General features: G+C 39.8%; 1 protein-coding gene across 1 annotated transcript in view; it reads left to right on the top strand.

Annotated features, from left to right (window-relative positions):
• Positions 1–5,216: 5,216 nt before the first annotated feature.
• The window catches only part of LOC146514961 (sodium- and chloride-dependent betaine transporter-like), a 33,814-nt gene continuing 17,505 nt past the window's right edge, over positions 5,217–21,525 (top strand). The window contains exons 1-2 of the mRNA XM_085167303.1: positions 5,217–6,558; positions 19,771–19,905. Of these exons, the coding sequence (XP_085023429.1) occupies positions 6,423–6,558; positions 19,771–19,905 (271 nt within the window). The 5' untranslated portion in view covers positions 5,217–6,422. The remainder of the gene's footprint in view (positions 6,559–19,770; positions 19,906–21,525) is intronic.

Below are 21,525 nucleotides of genomic sequence, written 5' to 3'. Positions count from 1 at the left end.
ATCAAATGACTTCTGAGTGCGCGTGATGTGCACACTTGTGCCAATACTATTTAGCCTCGTAGTCAAAGAATCACTCTTCCAGTGTCCTCAACAAAAATGAAAAAGTCGACTTGGGTCAGCAGTCATTTTTCTGCCCTCCTCCCAAATGTACTTTCTATTGATGGAGTGAGAAAAGTGCCTCCCATGGTCATTTAATTGCCTGTTTTCATCACTCAGTCATCTTCTATCTGATCTAGAAGAAGTGCACCAATAATTATTGCAAGGATATCATTTGCTTTCGGTATGCACAGTTCAGCTGAGGTGTTTAAAAAGGTTTGTGTCTTTGTAGCAAAGTGAAAAGGCTGAATGTCCTCCAAATGTGATTCCATCATTTTTGCCAGGACTGGTATTGGTGCTTAAAGAAAAACATAACAAAGTGTTGGTTTAATCAAACCAGCTGCTAACGCCTGTTAGCCACTGGAAAGTGTCTGTATCTGTATCTCTCAGATTAAATCATTAAATTAGTTCATTTTAATTAGGAACTAATTTCAAATGTAGCAGCAGACTCGTCACACCAGACAACGTTTTTCCATGGACTGAGCTTCAGAGCAGACAGCAGAACTACAGCTAAACTATAAGGAGATCCACTGCCTATTCACTGTCAGATACTTTGAGAGGAGTACTACATGCATCACTGAAATATGGCTGCACTCATACTTTCAGATAGTACTTGGCTTATAACTTTTTGGCAGATGGAGACGTTGGTCTGAGTGCTCCAGAGAAAGGTGGAATTTCACTCTTTGTGATTGAAAAGAGGCTCAATCCTGAGCCCGGATGTTGAACTGCTGATTGTTCAAGGTTTTTTATTTGTCACATGCATAGTTATACAAGTATAACACACAGTGAAATGTAACCTGACAAGCTCCTCGACATGTGCAAAAATGAAGAGGCGGGGTAGAGGAAGAACATTATATATATATATATATATATATATATATAGTATATACATTGGGTGAATGTGCAGTAGTAGCAGCAAGCAGGTGAATTCTGTACATTAATATGAATAGACATCTGACTATTTTACAGAATAGACAATATAAACATATTTAAAATTAAAGGAATTTGAAATGTACATTGTGCCTGGGTTTAGAGTGTCTGGAAGAGAGTCCTGTCTCAGTCAATTATAGATGATGTGAGAGGGCGGGCGTGTGTGTTTAGGGCCCGGATGGCTTGGGGATAGAAGCTCCTCTTGAGTCTCTCTGTCCTTGCCCGGATGATGCGGAACCTTCTACCTGATTGCATAAGTTGGAACAGTTTGTTGCCAGGATGGGATGGGTCCTTCAGTATCTGCGCTGCTCTAGTCCGGCATCTCCTGGTGTAGGTGTCCTGAAGCGGGGGGAGAGCAATCCTGCAGCAGCAGGGGATGCATCCAGAACTCTTTGGGTATTATTACCACTGAACCATCAGCTGAGCATGCTTGCTAAGCCAGTATTCTAGTGCTTTAATTGTTATTACTGGTGTAGAAATGTTTAGCTTATTTTAGAGTTTAGAAATGTGTTAACATAGAATGTAGAATTATTGTAGAGACACTGACACTGCCCTCAATGTGATAAAGGCCTGACTGTCATGAACTTAGGAGTAGATGGTAGGAGACCCCTCCCCCAGTTGAACTGTGAAAGGTCTCAACATTTGACCTGGATAACTGTGGTCTGGAAGGGAAATGGGTTTTTTATGACCTCTAGGGAGTCACCTACACCCACAGTGTTTTAACTGTCACGCACACTCACTTACATGCACACACATACACACAGGTATGCATACACAGTCACACACGAGCACTCACATAGACACAGACACAGAGTTTGCAGCACACCGTAGGGGGGTTTTTATGATGGGGACGCCTCTATAAAGCTGGCTGTAACTAACAAAGGGGTGAAGATTTTGCAGAGGGACACACCGGCCTCGTCTTCCCTTCTAGAAGTGCATGCTTAAATGAAGATGAATAAAGATGAATAAAAGTTTTGTGAAAATGACTACTGAGTTCCGGTGCCGTCTCTGGAAGTTTCGACGAATAAAAGAACAGGGGTAAAACTGATTTCGTAACACTGGACAGAAAGTTAACAGTATATCAACCAATGATGATAAGACATACTTTATTTTCCATAATGGAAATTCCTTTGTTACAGAAATTGAAATTAAAAGTTATTAAAGTAATAGTAATGCTGTATACAGATGCCACTAATACATTGACTCCACAGCCCAACAACAGATGAGTATTGACCAGGTTGAGACAGACTGAACGAGGGTAAGGCTGCAGACCTTGATCAAACCCCACGGTTCTCTGGGCTTGTGCCAGCCAGCTGTCTGTGACCTTGAATCTGAAGCAGGAGAAGTTACCAGCGTTGTGGGAAATGTCTTGTCTGGCTCTTGTACAGACGAGCCCTTCAACTTTTACCTCACTTGTGATGAAGTTGCTGGAGAAACTAGCTGAAGTTTTAATAGAAACCTCTCTCAGCCCTCTGCAGTTCATATATCCCCTAAATTTAGGAGTGGATGAAGCAGTTATTTACCTGTTGAAGAGAGCTTACTCCTGTCTGCATAGTAACAGCTGATTATGTGAATGCAGAGCTGCTGCCGAAATGAGTGAAAAAAATAGTAAAAACAAGCCAGAAGTCTACATAAAGCCATTTTTGTACTCTGGAGAATATATTTTTGTTTTTCCGACCTTTCCTTGCCTTGGTGACGTTGTGAACATAACCGAACGGGACTTGGTGAGTTCAGAAATTGTATTTTGTTTCATGCAAGAAATGTTTTGTTGTATTATATTGCCCATTTCATGCAAATGGAAAGTCAAGGTAGCAGATTTATGCTGTTTTATGTTAAAAAACGGTGGATTGGTGCTTAACCGACACACAGGCTGTACTTCAAAGGCCTTTGACGGTGTTTCTGCACGCCATATTAGCGTCACCTCACTTACGGCTAAATAAGCTGGAAAAAACTGACTTTTACTGTTATTTAAGGGCTACTCGTGTGTTATTTTCGAATGTTTATGCACTTTATTTTGTTGTTATGGTAGGCCATTAAGGTTTGGATCGGGAAATGCCGAGCTAGAATCGGAGTTTGATCCGCTGAGCGAGAAACAAGATGGCGAGCCACCCACGGACCCATTGAACTGTACCGAGCATGAAAAGGGAAAACGCCCCCTGCTGGACGTTGAGCTCTTTCGCTGAAAAAACTGGTAGGATTAATCCATACACCTCTGCAAAAGAACAGCGAACTTTCAAAGCACTGGATAATCATTCGGAGCAATTCCAGGATTAATAGTTAAAGGACAAAGAGACAACTTTCTTTTGTTTATTTGTTTGTTTAAGGGATTCATTCAGCCTTTTGCTGAATTGTTTTCAGTTTTACATTTATTTATTTATTTTTGTCATTTATTTTGGTCAACCTTACATTTTAATGCGGTAATGGTGTTAATGGAAATGTAAATAATTTTGTTGGTTTAAAACAAAATGAGAACTGGTTGAAAGGTGAACCTAGACCAAGATTAAATTAAATCTTGGGCTTAAGGGAACTGAACTTGATTTAAATAACAGTGTTAACTCAAATAGATCAAAGGATAAACTTGAACGTAGAACTTGAAATAAATAAAACAATAACCTAGGTTGAAAATAACATCCTTCTAAAGCCAAATAAAAGGATAAACTAGCAGAACATACTGAACAAAAAGGGGAAAGAAAATATCTTATTTTCCTTAAATGTGTGATGTTGAATGTTTTACGTAATGTGTGTTAACTGTCTATTCTCTGTCTTCACAAAATAACAAGCTGGCAATTTAAACTTATTTTCTGGTCTGTGGTCTTTATTACATGCTACACTCATTACTACTCTAGTAGTCAAACCTAACTGGTCCTAGTATACTGTAACGACTCCAGAAGTGTTACATATAGTATTCCTGTCAAGGGCGTAGATTTGGTTTTGGCATTGGTGGGGACGGATGATTCAACCACCGAACCCTGCCCTGTTTCTTTTTTTCCCCTTTTTGTCTTTGCTTCTTGATAAAAAAGGAGAAATAGACTTGCCTACATATGCTATTCTACATGCTTTTAAACCATTTAAAATTACAATTCATAGTTTTACATTTGAATTATATAATGTTAAATTACTATTAAACAAATGACTCACTAAGTATTTTAGAGTTTAGTTTACTTCAGCCATATTTCATATAAATCAGGTATCATACAAACATAAAAATAGCTTCAAATACAGTCATGACAATAAAAGAATATGACTTTAAGGACTTAACAACATTAGTTCAGTTATACTACACCAACATCTGTTATATTTTGGCACTAATGGAACAATAATCGCTGGATATTGGTGGGGACATGTCCCTTTCATCCATGCCAAATCTACGACCTTGGATTATTGAATTGTCCCCACCAATAATTTGATCTCTTCGAGTAAAGAAAAACTAACCCAAATTCAAATGTAAAACTATGAATTGTAATTTTAAATGGTTTAAAAGCATGTAGAATAGCATATGTAGGCAAGTATATTTCTCCTTTTTTATCAAGAAGCAAAGACAAAAAGGGGAAAAAAGAAACAGGGCAGGGTTCGGTGGTTGAGTCATCCGTCCCCACCAATGCCAAAACCAAATCTACGCCCTTGCAATAATCGCTGGATATTGGTGGGGACATGTCCCTTCCGTCCATGCCAAATCTACGCCCTTGATGTAAATATAATAATAACCATGCAGCCAAGAAGAGTGCCTGACGAGCCCAGTTGTAAGTAAGCTATTAAGACTCGACTGTACACCGTGTTCGTGTTCTCCTCCAAAAACAATAAGTTCCGTTGAAGCAGCCTTTCAACGCCTCTCTCTGTCTGTCGCTAGCAAAGTTGACCCAGACAACAAAGTAAAGCTAGTTTTCGGCTACGAGCCCGACACAGAACCCACCGTATTAGCCAGAGGTCCCTTTACTACGGTTCGGAGCCGCGGACCTTCAGTAACAGTAATAAATCACAGCAATAGTACATTCATGTAGTTGTAAACAGCATGATAATATATTAAGTAATCCAAAGTATTCAGAATATGTTACTCTCATTGAGTAACGTAACAGAATACGTTACAGAATACATTTTGGGGCATGTATTCTGTAATCTGTAATTAAATACATTTTAAAAGTAACCTTCCCAACACTGACAGCATACATTTCATTTACAGGAAATGTCAGTGACTACCTGACAGACACAGTGGATTATGTGAGATTGGGCAGTGCTCCGTTTGATTTGGTGGTGTGTTGTTCCCCAGCATGCAGCACAATGTGCCACTACTCTTGTCGTCTTCTCAAGACTGGGTCTGTGCAGCCCCTAATCTGTTTTCTATAATACTACTATGGAGAAGTACCTGATATAACTGTAATTCAAAAATGCAGACTACCTTTTTTTCACAATTTTATTTCACTGTTTTTAGAAACTTATTTTAAGGTTTCTTTGGGAACTATTTCATTGCATATTGTGCTATTACAGATAAATATTTCACATGTGCGTTTTATTGTTAATTAACAATAAAGAGCACTCTATACAAGGCAAATGTTTTGTCAAAATTTACAATTAAGAGATGGTTTCATGAGTGAAAGTACAGTTTACAGCAAGGTACAAACACCGGTTATGCTCAAGAACAGGAAGGCCAGATTACTTTGCCAGAAACATCAAAAGGGGCCTGCACAATTTTGGAAAACATTTTTTGGGGACAGATGAAACCAGAATGATGGAAGAGAAACAGGTAATGATCTGAAGCATGACACATCATCTGTCAACATGTTATGTCAGCACTAAAAACAAAAAAGACCAGTTAGACTCTCAAAGCAAAGTTTGTGTTACTTGATGAAGCATGTGTCCTTGGACCAAATCTATGACTGAGGTATTTTTTGGACCTCTACAGTGGCATCAGCAGTTGCACTGTGGGTTCTTGTAACCCAGCTGGCTCTTTTCAATGTGGAGAAGTAGCGGCTCTACTCTGAGTCCCTCGCAAACGACTGAACTTCTCACCCTATCTCTGAGAGGCCATCCACCCTTTGGAGAAATCTCAAAAATACCAAAATGTTTTTAAGGCTCAAGTTTTCAAGGCCTGCTGACTTAAAATGCTCTCCTTGCACTGGCAGTGGTGTATCTGAGTTGTTTTAATGTTTTTAAAACCTGCGGCAAAATCAAAAAGCCCCATAGTCCCATGTTGAGCTGTGTTACTGTGTAACTAACACACATTTTTAATCAGTAACTTTCAGTGTCGCTTTTTAAGCTGTGGATTAAAAGACAGGAAAACTATAAACTATCACATATTTGATTGGCTCCTGCAAACTTCATTGGTTAAACAGACAGTACTGCCTCTACAGATAAATAAGGGTGTGTGCAGACAGTACTTGTCAGAGAACTGAGAAGCAAACATGGACATGCAGAGCAATGTGGAAAAGAGGGAACACTGGAGTAAGAAAAGAGAATATATCCTGGCATCTGCTGGCAATGTGGTGGGCCTGGGCAATGTGTGGAGATTCCCTTACCTTTGCTACAAGAATGGTGGAGGTGAGTATGTACAGATGAGCATAACCCTCTGTTTGCCTGCATGTGCTTTTCTTATATCATATTGTGGTAACAAATAAAATGTGTATTATGTGAAATTAACTCCAGATCAATGTTCCCTCTAAGTTGCGCAATCGCGCAATGTTGGCACGGTCTCTGCGCACAGAAAATCTGTGTTGCGCACAAAAAAATCTAACCTGAATTGCAATTAAAATAAACACGTTAACAATTCATTCTGTTTTGCAGTGTGAGTAAGTAAGTGACCGGTGTCTGGCTGCTCCAGCCAATGATGCGATTCACATTCGTATATATGCAGCTAATAGATGACAAGCTATGACAGCGTCCTTATGTGCGTGTTTTAGCTAGCAAAGCGGCTGATGTGGAGTGAAGCCACGTTAATGACAACTAGTGATGGGTCGTTCGCGAACGAAATGGCTCTTAGATCCGACTCTTTGAAGTGAACGACGCGAGCCGGCTCCTTATTGAGAGCCGTGAGGTTTTTTTTTTCTTCTTTCTCTCACCCTCTCTTTCGCCCTTTTTTCCGCTAAATTCCGCATGCGCGGCCTGTACTTTGCGCTGGGCAGAGGGGGGAGGGGCGTTAGTTACACTAGCAGTAGCACAGGAACAGAGCCAGAGAGAAAGAGAGCGAGGGACAACAACATCACATTAGAAAGGTATAGTAATCATCCACTATTTTCAGTTGCAGATGATAAAGGATTCAGAAATCATGCAGGCCCATATGACAGAGAATGTGCATCTTCTTTTTGTTTTAATATTTTAATTTATATTTAATTGTGTTGTGGTTTGCAGTGTTTTGTGTTGTTTCACGTTAAATTTGTTTAAAAGGAAAAAGCTGAAAATTTAAATAGTTAAAAGTTTAAAATGTAAATAGTTGTTTTTTGTATTATATGATTTATTTATTACATTTTATGTGGAGTGAATAAATAAAGTATATTTATGGTGGTCCTTAGAGACAAAGCACGTACAAACTCCAAAACACGTACAAACTCCTAAGCATGTACAAACTCCAAAACGCGTAAAAACTCAGAATCACGTACAAAAGACAACAGAAGTGCTCCAGGATGCAGGGCGCAGTGTTGAGCTTTTGTTACTTAGTGGCTACACAAGCCAGGAAGTATCAACAACCTGATTTGGTGTGTGGTAGTAACAGGTAAATGAACTTTTTTTTAAAATTATTTGAATAAATATGAGTGCTTGTCTATAAATACACAAACAATACACACATGCTTTCAATTGTGTAATTTAAGTGATCTGGGTAGCTCTGTTTTGGAAGTTCAGTAAACGCTAGAAATGTGTTTTGAAGTTTGTACGTGCTTTCTGGAGTTTGTATATGCTTTAGAGTTTGTACGTGCTTTGTCTCTAGGGGCCATATATAAACATATATAAATAAAACCACTTTTTTTACATTAGTAATTCCTTTTCTGCATAATTTTATATTATTGTTAATGATTAAATGATTAAAGCAACAAAACAACCTGAAGAGCCGGTTCGGAGCCGAAAGAGCCGGCTCTTTTTAGTGAGTCGAGCCGAAAGAGCCGAATCTCTAAAAAGAGCCGGAAATCCCATCACAACGTGTACAACCATTGGAGATGTGAGTAGGACAAACGGAACAATCTACGGGAAAAGTGTGGACTTTATACCAGTTTTTAAATTGTGTTGATAGGCCACGTAAAACCAGAGTTGTGATAAAAAATATGCAATGTTTGGTTTTCTTCCTGAATGCTATCGTTGTTTATATTTACTGCGGGAAGAAACGGTAAAAGAAAAAAGGCTCGAAGGCCTGTGAGCAAAAACAAACCCCACCCCCCACCTTTCCTATTGGTCCAAAAAAGTACCATGTCGACCGATCAAAAAATGATTTGGCAACGTGGCATCTTGTTGTTAAGAAACGGGGGGAAGTTTTAGGTGTTTTGAGATGTGAGAGATTTGAGACGTTCAGCGCAAATCTTGTGTAGTCAGTGTGTAGTGTAGTCATCAGTTTTGTTGTGTGTGTCAGTCAATGAGGCGACTGCTGAATGTTACAGGTGTTACAGGAGTGATACATCTCCTGTTGTCAGGCCTGCAGGTATCAGGCTGTTGTTCTCCTTTATCTCATAGTGGACAGAAATTATTTTTTGGAGTGGCACAAATAATTTGTGTGGCATCAAATTTGATGCAGAACAGCTTATTGTTCTGGATATAGTTTGAAATGTTCATTTAAAAACGCATTGGCTGCATTTAAAAAAAAAAAGCTGCAAAAAACTTTGTTGTTTGCCGAACTGAGTTACTTTTTTGAGGAGTAACCAGTAGCGGTTTTAGATACGGGCGACACGGGCGGTTGCCCGGGGCGGCATCGTGGTGGGGGGCGGCATCACGGACAAAGGCAAAAAAATAAATAAAAAATTGCTCGTACTCATGCTGCCCCGACATCAGCCAGCGCATACTGGGACTGGCATAGGCACCGATCGGTTTTCTATCGCCATTTGCTGGGAGTAAGCGCGCCCTCCGTTTGCGAGGTGCGCCTGCTGCTTGCGGCACAGGGAGGAGAGGGCGGGGGATTCTCTGGCTGGCTGGAGCAGCGTCTGATAACCAACTCGCAAAATAAAAACAAAACAACAAACACGAAAACACCAGACATTATAATACAGACTTATAATTTGCACTGATGTTTTTTCGAAATTCTATACACGAAAAGTGAGCGCGAGAGCCCTCGGTGCGCCTGCTCGCTGCCGAAGTCAAAGTAAACTTTATTGTCATCTCCGCTACATACAGTCCAGTAAATAGAGAGACGAGACGACGAGGCTCCGGTTACAGCAGTGCAAGTAAACAAACAATAAATATAAGAAGAGTAAGAAAATAAATATACACTTTAGGACCAGGGGTAAAGGTACGGAAGCGTAGAGCTGCCACCCAGGCAAAAGAAAAATACAAGTGTATCACGTTATAACGTGAAAAGTTTATTGTTCTAACAAGATACTTTTCCTGTTTGTACAATATACTATCATGTTTGTACAATATACTATCATGTTTGTACAATATACCTTTCACGTTTGAACAACATAATATCACGTTATTACAATATACATAATTATCACGTTCGTACAATATAATTATCACGTTCGTACAATATAATTATCACGTTCGTACAATATAAATATTATATTGTACGAACGTGATAATTATGTATATTGTAATAACGTGATATTATGTTGTTCAAACGTGAAAAGTATATTGTACAAACATGATAGTATATTGTACAAACAGGAAAAGTATCTTGTTAGAACAATAAACTTTTCACGTTATAACGTGATACACTTGTATTTTTCTTTTGCCTGGGTGGCAGCTCTACGCTTCCGTAGTAAAGGGATCGATAACAATTTAAAATTTATAATTTACAGTTTGATGATTTAAAGTCTCACACACAGCCCGTCGAAAGGGGAGGGGGCTGGCTGCTTCCAAATAGAACACATTTTAATCATAATGATGTAAATCCAAGCCCATTATGTATTCATGATTTGAATCCTGGGTTGTGTGAAATCTCAGAAATAAACCCTAAACAAAGTAATTCTGTGAACTAAGTTGGAGGTCTATTAGGTTATGTTGTGGTGATCCTTGAGTTGGGGGATTTGTGTTCATACTGGAGTGCAAAATTAAAACCAAGATGGACAAGAAAAGTTCAACGCCATCAGGTGCTCAGTTTAGAAAAAAGAGAAAGGAGGAGAAATGAGCAAAAGATACAGGTAAGCAGATGTGTCATTGGATAATGGCAGGTCATCCTGAAATCAGAATCAGAATCAAAATACTTTATTAATCACTAAGGAAATTATGTGAAATACAGCTGCTCCAAGAAGAAATTGTAAAAATAGTAACAGTAACAGACTAAACTCCAAACAATACAATATGTTACAGATTTTAATATTAATTAGTCATTGTCAATTGTTGATTTGTCCTGTTCTCATTGTATGATAAATTATGATGGCTGTTTGGTAGCTGTTTGCATACAATGCATACTCTCTCTCTCTTCATATGTGTGTGTCTGTGTGTGTTTCTCTGGTGAAATTCAGTATGGTTCCAACAACAGTTTTATGTTAATGTATAATCCTTAATATGTTTTGTGTGTGTGTGTGTGTGTGTGTGTGTATGTGTGCGTGTGTGCGTGTGTGTGTGTGTGTGTGTGTGTGGGGGGGGGGGGTGCCTACTGGTGATGGCCAGAGGGGCTGGTGGCGCGATATGGCAGCCTCGCCTCTGTCAGTCTGCCCCATGGCAGCTGTGGCTACAACCATAGCTTGCCTCCACCAGTGTGTGAATGTGAGAGTGAATGAATAATGGAATTAAAAGCGCTTTGAGGGCCCCAAAAAGCGCTATATAAATGCAATCCATTATTATTATTATCATAATACAAGTCAGAGCTTTATAAAAAAATAAAAAATAAAAAAAGTAAGTTGTGTTTTTGAAATTGGAGTTAAAGTTATTTTTACTTCCAATAGTGTTAACATACTACACAGCTCATGAACAAGATTTATTTATTAATTTTTATTGTAAGTAGGCTAAAGCAGTTAATTAAAAGTAGTCTAACATAAATGTAAATGCTGTAATTTGATTATTTTAATAAACCATGTAACTTGGATGGATAAGATGCTGGCGTGACCACAGTCCACACGTCTGATGTCGCTCACCTTGGTCAAAGGGATCGCTCAGGGAGTTTGTGTGTTCGCTCAGACGCGTGAAAAATTAGATCAATGTGTTATATCAGCCAGTCAACAGTACTCCAGCCCACTTAAAAAAACAGGAAATCACACCAATCTTAGATCTTCACTCCAATTACAACAAACAAGAGAAAATGATTTATTTTTTTGGTCAAAAAACATGAACAACACAGGCTGTTGGTTATAATTTGCTAATGCTACCCAGTCATATGGAAAGTGTCAGGGCCGATGTGTGAGCAGTAAATTGCAGTAACGTAATTGTTGTGGATAGGCGTAGCTTTGGGTCACGTGGTGTCGGTAATAGTAATAGTGATTGCTATATCACCTGTTCACGTCCCGAGGGAATTTTTGTGAATGTGTAGGTGATGGGGGAAGTCGACTTTCGCTGACCGCTCAAGCTTAGAATGTTTTTTGATCACTGTTTTTCTACGGATTTTAAGGATTTGATAACAAATAAAGGAGTTTTAACCTGGAACCTTGACTTACGTGTTGAGCAGCGTAAGTCAATATTCCCCTATTCAGCTGCTCGGCGACTCAAAGGTTTGACAGTCGCCAATATTTGTCAGCAAAAAGTGCGACGGCAATGGAGCCTCCCGCAATCAGCGCTGAATAAACGCCGACGCGAGCCCACACACCGCCGCCACTACACCCATAAAATTGACTAGTCTAACAGATAAGGAGAAGACGACGGTGGTATGTAAACTGTGTTTTTGTGCTGCGTGTTGTTTGTTTGAACGCAGTTTGGATTCTGACCATACTAAGATGTTTTTTGTGACACGCCCACCGCTACATTTGCTGTTGGATTTGGTGTGTGTGTGTGCGCTGTGGCTCTGCAGGCGTTCAACTGAGTTTGAAGGAATTGCTGTTGCCTTTGTTTTGGATTTTGGCATGCTGCTTATGTTGAATGCTTTAAATGAGTGGATCGCAGGTTGCATCTGTTGTTGGAAAAACTGAAAAGGATAAAAGATTAATTTCCCTCACTGAGAAAGCTCTTGCAAACAAAATTGAAACCATCCAAACAGATCGGAAAAGGCATGTAAACAAAATGAAGTGTTATTATGTCTCTTAAAGAGCTAATGAAAGATGATAAAAATTATTCACAAGTCAAAAAACAGTTTGATGAGTTAACACACCTGTTTAAGGATGCCAGTGCATTGCATGAATCTTTACTTTCTCTAATCTCATTTGATGAGAAAGATAAACAAAATACATGGTTCTCAAGCATCGCTAAATACAATAAATGTGTTATATCCACACATAACCCTGCGGACCTTGCCTCCAGAGGTATGAAGGCAGAGACCTTTTTACATGACACTGAGTGGATATCTACGGTGGCCCTGAGAGGCCAAACGGACTGCAACTTCAGAAAACACTTGCAAAAAGAAAAATGCTGCAAAAAGAAAAATGCTGCAAAAAGAAAAAACACTTGCAAAAGAAAAAACACTTGCAAAAAGAAAAATGCTGCAAAAAGAAAACGCTGCAAAAAGAAAAGCGCTGCAAAAAGAAAAAACACTTGCAAAAAGAAAAGCGCTGCAAAAAGAAAAACACTTGCAAAAAGAAAAACACTTGCAAAAACAAAAAGCGCTGCAAAAAGAAAAACACTTGCAAAAACAAAAAGCGCTGCAAAAAGAAAAACACTTGCAAAAAGAAAAGCGCTGCAAAAAGAAAAACACTTGCAAAAACAAAAACACTTGCAAAAACAAAAAGCGCTGCAAAAAGAAAAACACTTGCAAAAACAAAAAGCGCTGCAAAAAGAAAAACACTTGCAAAAAGAAAAGCGCTGCAAAAAGAAAAGCGCTGCAAAAGCACACACAACACAACGGAAATAGGAAAAAACACAACGGAAATGTTTCTGGGGAGACAATAACCGGACGGACCAGTTGACCAAAACATGCTAACAAGTGCACTGGGACTGGGAGACACTTCAACGAAGTGGAAGCAGAGCGGCCAAAGAGTAAACTTTCAAAAGTAAGTTCTGAATATTATGTCACTTATTTATGTGCAAATGTTTAATAACGAGGAACATTAAAACATTACTGTTGGCCACATGCCGGCAAAGTTATGACATTAGCGATGTTTGTACTTTCAGCGTTTACTTTGTTTTAAAGTCTTTACTTTATACGCTGTTAGATAGTCGACCTTAATCTTACAGAGAATGTAATGATTTTGTGGATAATTAAAGTCAGTCATATATCCACAAACACAACAGGCTGAAAGTCAGTGATGCTGCTCGGTTTGCAGTCCTGAATATCACGGCACAAGCAGGATTCACTGCACTGTTAATGTTAGCTATGTTATATTGCTGCCTCTGTTTGGTGGTGTTGAGCCAAACGGACTTTAACGTGTGTTTGAACAAGCTGACGGTTCACTCATTGTAGCGACTTCCACAGTCGCTAGAGGCCGGGGATGGAGCCCGCCTATTTGCCTGACGCGCTGTCAACTTTAGCAATAATGCGAGAGGTGGAATTGTTTGCTTGTTTATTAAAGTGTTTACAGAGTAATGTCATTTCGAGATTTGGACTCTTACAACGTCACAGGCTCTAATGTAACAAGACGAAACATGTTGTGCAGCGGTCAACAAAAACTAAGGCTACCCATCCCTCCTCTCTGTCAAAATCAAAACCAGTGAATGACAGACTGACAACGCCCTCTTAATGTCGCCGCTAGCACCCACGTGACTCCCATTACACATCACCATAGCAACCAAACAAATGAAAACCCAGTGATCATCAAAAAATTCAATACATTTAATTATGGTTCCTACACTCATTAAGCTGAAAGAAAGATGCTTTAATCACAGCAGTCACACATGTGTCCACTGTACCAGCTGGGAACTCTTCTTGTTTAGCACTCGTAATAACACTAAATCCTTCTGTTTGTAGCAGTGTATACACCTGAGACTGTCACCTGTGTGTCTGTCCTGCACTCTCTCTCTGTTTCTTTCTCTCTGATTGTGGAATAAAAGTATGAACATGTATTTATAAGTTACACTTGTGTTTGAATCCTGCAGCTTATCACACATTTGATTTCCATGTGTGACGACTGCAAGTGTCCAGAGTGAGGACAGACTGAGGGACCCACTGCTGCACATCATCTGTGAGGCTTTGCACCCCCAATGATCCACCAGGAGAAACTCAGCAGTGTGTGAGGAAGAGGAGGAGGAAGAGCCAGCAGCAGCTGACAGATGGAGAGAATAGACAGACTGTTCCCTGTTTGTGAAGGACTGCTAGGAAAGTTTAAAATCACTAATTGTCTGTCCTGAATCAGTCTTATTAGGTAATGTTCAAATAATTTTATCATTCCAGTGTTTGCAGTGTGGGAGAAAGTACTCAGGGCCTTCAAGTTACACACTATGAAAGGCAGCAACAAGTTTAATGTTCAGAAACCTAAAGTATGTATCAGCAGCAGAATGGAGCTAAAAATAAATGTTTGTTTTAGTTCTATGAAGCTTTGAGTATTTTGGATCAGTAGCACTGCTGTGTTTGTTGCATCATATTGCTGTAATTGTTTATATGCTTTATATATTCTGAGGTAAGTTGATCTATAGTGTTACATCATATTCTATAAGGATGTTATGTGTTTGTATACTTTCTGCCCAGTTTGACCCATTTAGCAGAAGTCAGCCTGTTTAAGGCTCTGATATCTATTCTGTATGACTTAAAGCAGTTATGACATGGTCTGATTTTCTCACCCAATAAAGGAATATTTCATATATCAGTCTACTCTTCATTTTATCAGAAACAGTTATCACAGCTCGTACATTTGCTTCTTCCACACATATATGTAAGCATTGAGCCAAATTTACTAATGCCAACATATTAAAAGAACAATATTTGTCTCTTATATATAATACATCTATATATACACTGTCACAGATACTTGTCTTTAAGTGAAGATTTAAGGTGATAGGAAATATAAATAAATGCAACTTGAATCTTTACTGAAGCTCAGTGTTTGACACAGAGTTCACTCACATGTGCTGTACCAGTGTACCTGCACATGTGATGTGACAATAGAAGTGATTTGATTTGAGAGTTCAAGCTCACTGCTGTAATAACTTATAATGATTAATATAATAACTATAATATTGGCCATCTCATATTTACACTGACTTTAGTCTCATGAACAACATTAACTATTTGTTATTTACTAGCTAATCTTATATGACTGTTCAGTACAGAAATGAAGCCCAACAATCATGTTTTACAGTCCTGTGGTCTCAGCCTCAGATACTTATCAAATCACACAAAGCTCGTGTAGAAACAAACAAACGAACAAAATATGTTCTCCTTCATTTCTGTCAACCACACGTTTCCCGCTATCATGGTTGCTAGGAAACCTGTGCAGCGCGTCGGAGGCTAGACCGTCCCATTTCACAAGCCTCACACTTCCGGCCTTAGCGGTCTTTGAGTACGCGGCCCTTGAGGACCGTTGAGGCTGCGTACTTTAAGGCTGCAGACCCTGAATTGGGATACAGCAATTCAGGGACTGTTTCCCAATTCAGGGTCTGAAATGGGACGGTCTAGCCTCCGACCCGCGCTGCCCAGGTTGCCTAGCAACCATGATACTAACAGCTGGAAACGTTTCATACAGCTTTGTTTGACAGAAATGAAGGATAACATATTTTGTACATTTGTTTGTTTGTTTCTACACGAGCTTTGTGTGATTTGATAAGTATCTGAGGCTGAGACCACAGGACTGTAAAACATGATTGTTGGGCTTCATTTCTGTACTGAACAGTCATATAAGATTAGCTAGTAAATAACAATTAGCTAATGTTGTTCATGAGACTAAAGTCAGTGTAAATATGAGATGGCCAATATTATAGTTATTATATTAATCATTATAAGTTATTACAGCAGTGAGCTTGAACTCTCAAATCAAATCACTTCTATTGTCACATCACATGTGCAGGTACACTGGTACAGCACATGTGAGTGAACTCTGTGTCAAACACTGAGCTTCAGTAAAGATTCAAGTTGCATTTATTTATATTTCCTATCACCTTAAATCTTCACTTAAAGACAAGTATCTGTGACAGTGTATATATAGATGTATTATATATAAGAGACAAATATTGTTCTTTTAATATGTTGGCATTAGTAAATTTGGCTCAATGCTTACATATATGTGTGGAAGAAGCAAATGTACGAGCTGTGATAACTGTTTCTGATAGAATGAAGAGTAGACTGATATATTGAATATTCCTTTATTGGGTGAGAAAATCAGACCATGTCATAACTGCTTTAAGTCATACAGAATAGATATCAGAGCCTTAAACAGGCTGACTTCTGCTAAATGGGTCAAACTGGGCAGAAAGTATACAAACACATAACATCCTTATAGAATATGATGTAACACTATAGATCAACTTACCTCAGAATATATAAAGCATATAAACAATTACAGCAATATGATGCAACAAACACAGCACTGCTACTGATCCAAAATACTCAAAGTTTCATAGAACTAAAACAAACAATTATTTTTAGCTCCATTCAGCTGCTGATACATACTTTAGGTTTCTGAATATTAAACTTGTTGCTGCCTTTCATAGTGTGTAACTTGAAGGCCCTGAGTACTTTCTCCCACACTGCAAACACTGGAATGATAAAATTATTTGAACATTACCTAATAAGACTGATTCAGGACAGACAATTAGTGATTTTAAACTTTCCTAGCAGTCCTTCACAAACAGGGAACAGTCTGTCTATTCTCTCCATCTGTCAGCTGCTGCTGGCTCTTCCTCCTCCTCTTCCTCACACACTGCTGAGTTTCTCCTGGTGGATCATTGGGGGTGCAAAGCCTCACAGATGATGTGCAGCAGTGGGTCCCTCAGTCTGTCCTCACTCTGGACACTTGCAGTCGTCACACATGGAAATCAAATGTGTGATAAGCTGCAGGATTCAAACACAAGTGTAACTTATAAATACATGTTCATACTTTTATTCCACAATCAGAGAGAAAGAAACAGAGAGAGAGTGCAGGACAGACACACAGGTGACAGGTCTCAGGTGTATACACTGCTACAAACAGGAGGATTTAGTGTTATTACGAGTGCTAAACAAGAAGAGTTCCCAGCTGGTACAGTGGACACATGTGTGACTGCTGTGATTAAAGCATCTTTCTTTCAGCTTAATGAGTGTAGGAACCATAATTAAATGTATTGAATTTTTTGATGATCACTGGGTTTTCATTTGTTTGGTTGCTATGGTGATGTGTAATGGGAGTCACGTGGGTGCTAGCGGTGACATTAAGAGGGCGTTGTCAGTCTGTCATTCACTGGTTTTGATTTTGACAGAGAGGAGGGATGGGTAGCCGTAGTTTTTGTTGACCGCTGCACAACATGTTTCGTCTTGTTACATTAGAGCCTGTGACGTTGTAAGAGTCCAAATCTCGAGATGACATTACTCTGTAAACACTTTAATAAACAAGCAAACAATTCCACCTCTCGCATTATTGCTAAAGTTGACAGCGCGTCAGGCAAATAGGCGGGCTCCATCCCCGGCCTCTAGCGACTGTGGAAGTCGCTACAATGAGTGAACCGTCAGCTCGTTCAAACACACGTTAAAGTCCGTTTGACTCAACACCACCAAACAGAGGCAGCAATATAACATAGCTAACATTAACAGTGCAGTGAATCCTGCTTGTGCCGTGATATTCAGGACTGCAAACCGAGCAGCATCACTGACTTTCAGCCTGTTGTGTTTGTGGATATATGACTGACTTTAATTATCCACAAAATCATCACATTCTCTGTAAGATTAAGGTCGACTATCGAATGGCGTATAAAGTAAAGACTTTAAAACAAAGTAAACGCTGAAAGTACAAACATCGCTAATGTCACATAACTTTGCCGGCATGTGGCCAACAGTAATGTTTTAATGTTCCTCGTTATTAAACATTTGCACATAAATAAGTGACATAATATTCAGAACTTACTTTTGAAAGTTTACTCTTTGGCCGCTCTGCTTCCGCTTCGTTGAAGTGTCTCCCAGTCCCAGTGCACTTGTTAGCATGTTTTGGTCAACTGGTCCGTCCGGTTATTGTCTCCCCAGAAACATTTCCGTTGTGTTTTTTCCTATTTCCGTTGTGTTGTGTGTGCTTTTGCAGCGCTTTTCTTTTTGCAGCGCTTTTCTTTTTGCAAGTGTTTTTCTTTTTGCAGCGCTTTTCTTTTTGCAAGTGTTTTTCTTTTTGCAGCATTTTTCATTTTGCAGCGTTTTTGTTTTTGCAGCATTTTTCTTTTTGCAAGTGTTTTTTCTTTTTGCAGCATTTTTCTTTTTGCAAGTGTTTTTCTTTTTGCAGCGCTTTTCTTTTTGCAAGTGTTTTTCTTTTTGCAGCATTTTTCATTTTGCAGCGTTTTTGTTTTTGCAGCATTTTTCTTTTTGAAAGTGTTTTTTCTTTTTGCAGCATTTTTCTTTTTGCAGCATTTTTCTTTTTGCAAGTGTTTTTTCTTTTTGCAGCATTTTTCTTTTTGCAGCATTTTTCTTTTTGCAAGTGTTTTCTGAAGTTGCAGTCCGTTTGGCCTCTCAGGGCCACCGTAGATATCTGGTCCTGCATTTCTTACACAGCCAGAGAACAATTGGCCTGTGAACCCAGAAAACTTGCAAGAACTTCCACATGAAGATCCTGAAGTTAAGGTGTCTGCTGCCATCGGGGTGTCACAAGCACACGATGATGATCATCCTCTGACCCTTTTAATCCATCGTGCCTCATCCTGGACTCGTCTCATCATGGTGATGTGTTGGGGTTTGAGGTTCAAGACATTGCTATTGCATCGCAAGAAGATACATTTCCAGTCTGCATCTGATATAATACAGTCTGACGATGCTCAACATTAGGTTGATTTCCGGCATGGCTTTCTTTCATTTGGAGAGATTGAGGATGCTGAGGCAGGTTATTGGCTGGTAGTTATCTGGGACAGGTCCTTTCTGGAGGTCTTTGGGGATCCGGACTGTTCGGCCTTCAGTTATCCATTCTGGGTCTACTCATGGGTTAGCAGCTGGTTCATTTGTGCTGCCATACGCTCATGGAGTGCAGTTAGCCTTTTTAGCCAGTAGATATGAATCATGTCGGGGCCTGGTGCTGTCCAACTCTTCATACTGGAGACCTGTTCTTGGATGTCTGCCACTGTGATGCTTACTGGACCCTGTTCAGAAAGGTTGCTGTGGTCTGCTCTTAGATCTACTAGCCACTGAACATTGTTGTCATGGGTTGTGTCCTTCTCCCAGATGCTCATACAGCATTGCTCCATTTCCAGCCACGGTGGGGCTGTTCTCATATTGTTCCCTTACCACTGAGAGTACACCTTGGATGGTTCAGTGGAGTACAGCCTACAGTTTATTCTCCTTCTGTCTCTCGGCTGTATGGCAGTTTCTAAGGCCTCAGAAATGGACAGCTTGTTGAATTTCGTAGGCAGCTCCAGTAGTTTGCTAACTTCCTTCAGCACTGCCTTGATTTTTGTTATCTGTCTTTTTTCATCGTCTCTGATGTGTTCGTGTGTGTGTAGGTGCCTTCTTGTTGCCTTACCTTTTCTTTGCTGTACTGTGTGGCATGCCACTCTTCCTCCTGGAAACTGTGATTGGTCAGTACACACAGGAGGGCACTATCACCTGCTGGACCAAGCTCTGCCCGCTGGCACAGGGTAATGAGATCATTTCTGTTTAAATATTTAGTTATAAATCCAGAGGATCTTAAAATGTTCTGTATGTGATGAGAATTCAGATTAAAAATATTAAAAGCAAAAAAAGCTTAGTGTTAATTTAGGCAGAATAGAGTTTTTTTTTTTTTTTTTGAAAAGCCAGACCAGCCATGTCTTAATAAAACAGATGAATGCTGTAATACATTTACTTATCAAAGAATGAGGCTTAGTCCCAGTCTTCTCTGCAGGCTGTGGTAATAATTGAAAAATATTTATGACAGTCGTTTTGAACAATAATTTATATACTATATACTTCATTTAGATTTTTTAACCTGCTTTCACTGGCTTACGACTTGCAGATGTACAGTGGGGCAAAAAAGTATTTAGTCAGCCACCGATTGTGCAAGTTCCCCCACTTAAAATGATGACAGAGGTCAGTAATTTGCACCAGAGGTACACTTCAACTGTGAGAGACAGAATGTGAAAAAAAAAATCCATGAATTCACATGGTAGGATTTGTAAAGAATTTATTCGTAAATCAGGGTGGAAAATAAGTATTTGGTCAATAACAAAAATACAACTCAATACTTTGTAACATAACCTTTGTTGGCAATAACAGAGGTCAAACGTTTACTATAGGTCTTTACCAGGTTTGCACACACAGTAGCTGGTATTTTGGCCCATTCCTCCATGCAGATCTTCTCAAGAGCAGTGATGTTTTGGGGCTGTCGCCGAGCAACACGGACTTTCAACTCCCGCCACAGATTTTCTATGGGGTTGAGGTCTGGAGACTGGCTAGGCCACTCCAGGACTTTCAAATGCTTCTTACGGAGCCACTCCTTTGTTGCCCGGGCGGTGTGTTTTGGATCATTGTCATGTTGGAAGACCCAGCCTCGTTTCATCTTCAAAGTTCTCACTGATGGAAGGAGGTTTTGGCTCAAAATCTCACGATACTTGGCCCCATTCATTCTGTCCTTAACACGGATCAGTCGTCCTGTCCCCTTGGCAGAAAAACAGCCCCATAGCATGATGTTTCCACCCCCATGCTTCACAGTAGGTATGGTGTTCTTGGGATGCAACTCAGTATTCTTCTTCCTCCAAACACGACGAGTTGAGTTTATACCAAAAAGTTCTACTTTGGTTTCATCTGACCACATGACATTCTCCCAATCCTCTGCTGTATCATCCATGTGCTCTCTGGCAAACTTCAGACGGGCCTGGACATGCACTGGCTTCAGCAGCGGAACACGTCTGGCACTGCGGGATTTGATTCCCTGCCGTTGTAGTGTGTTACTGATGGTGACCTTTGTTACTTTGGTCCCAGCTCTCTGCAGGTCATTCACCAGGTCCCCCCGTGTGGTTCTGGGATCTTTGCTCACCGTTCTCATGATCATTTTGACCCCACGGGATGAGATCTTGCGTGGAGCCCCAGATCGAGGGAGATTATCAGTGGTCTTGTATGTCTTCCATTTTCTGATGATTGCTCCCACAGTTGATTTTTTCACACCAAGCTGCTTGCCTATTGTAGATTCACTCTTCCCAGTCTGGTGCAGGTCTACAATTCTTTTCCTGGTGTCCTTCGAAAGCTCTTTGGTCTTGGCCATGGCGGAGTTTGGAGTCTGA

This window comes from Neolamprologus multifasciatus, chromosome 7, assembly GCF_963576455.1.
Source record: "Neolamprologus multifasciatus chromosome 7, fNeoMul1.2, whole genome shotgun sequence".
NCBI lineage: Eukaryota > Metazoa > Chordata > Actinopteri > Cichliformes > Cichlidae > Neolamprologus > Neolamprologus multifasciatus.
This window is presented reverse-complemented; position numbering and strand designations above follow the sequence as displayed.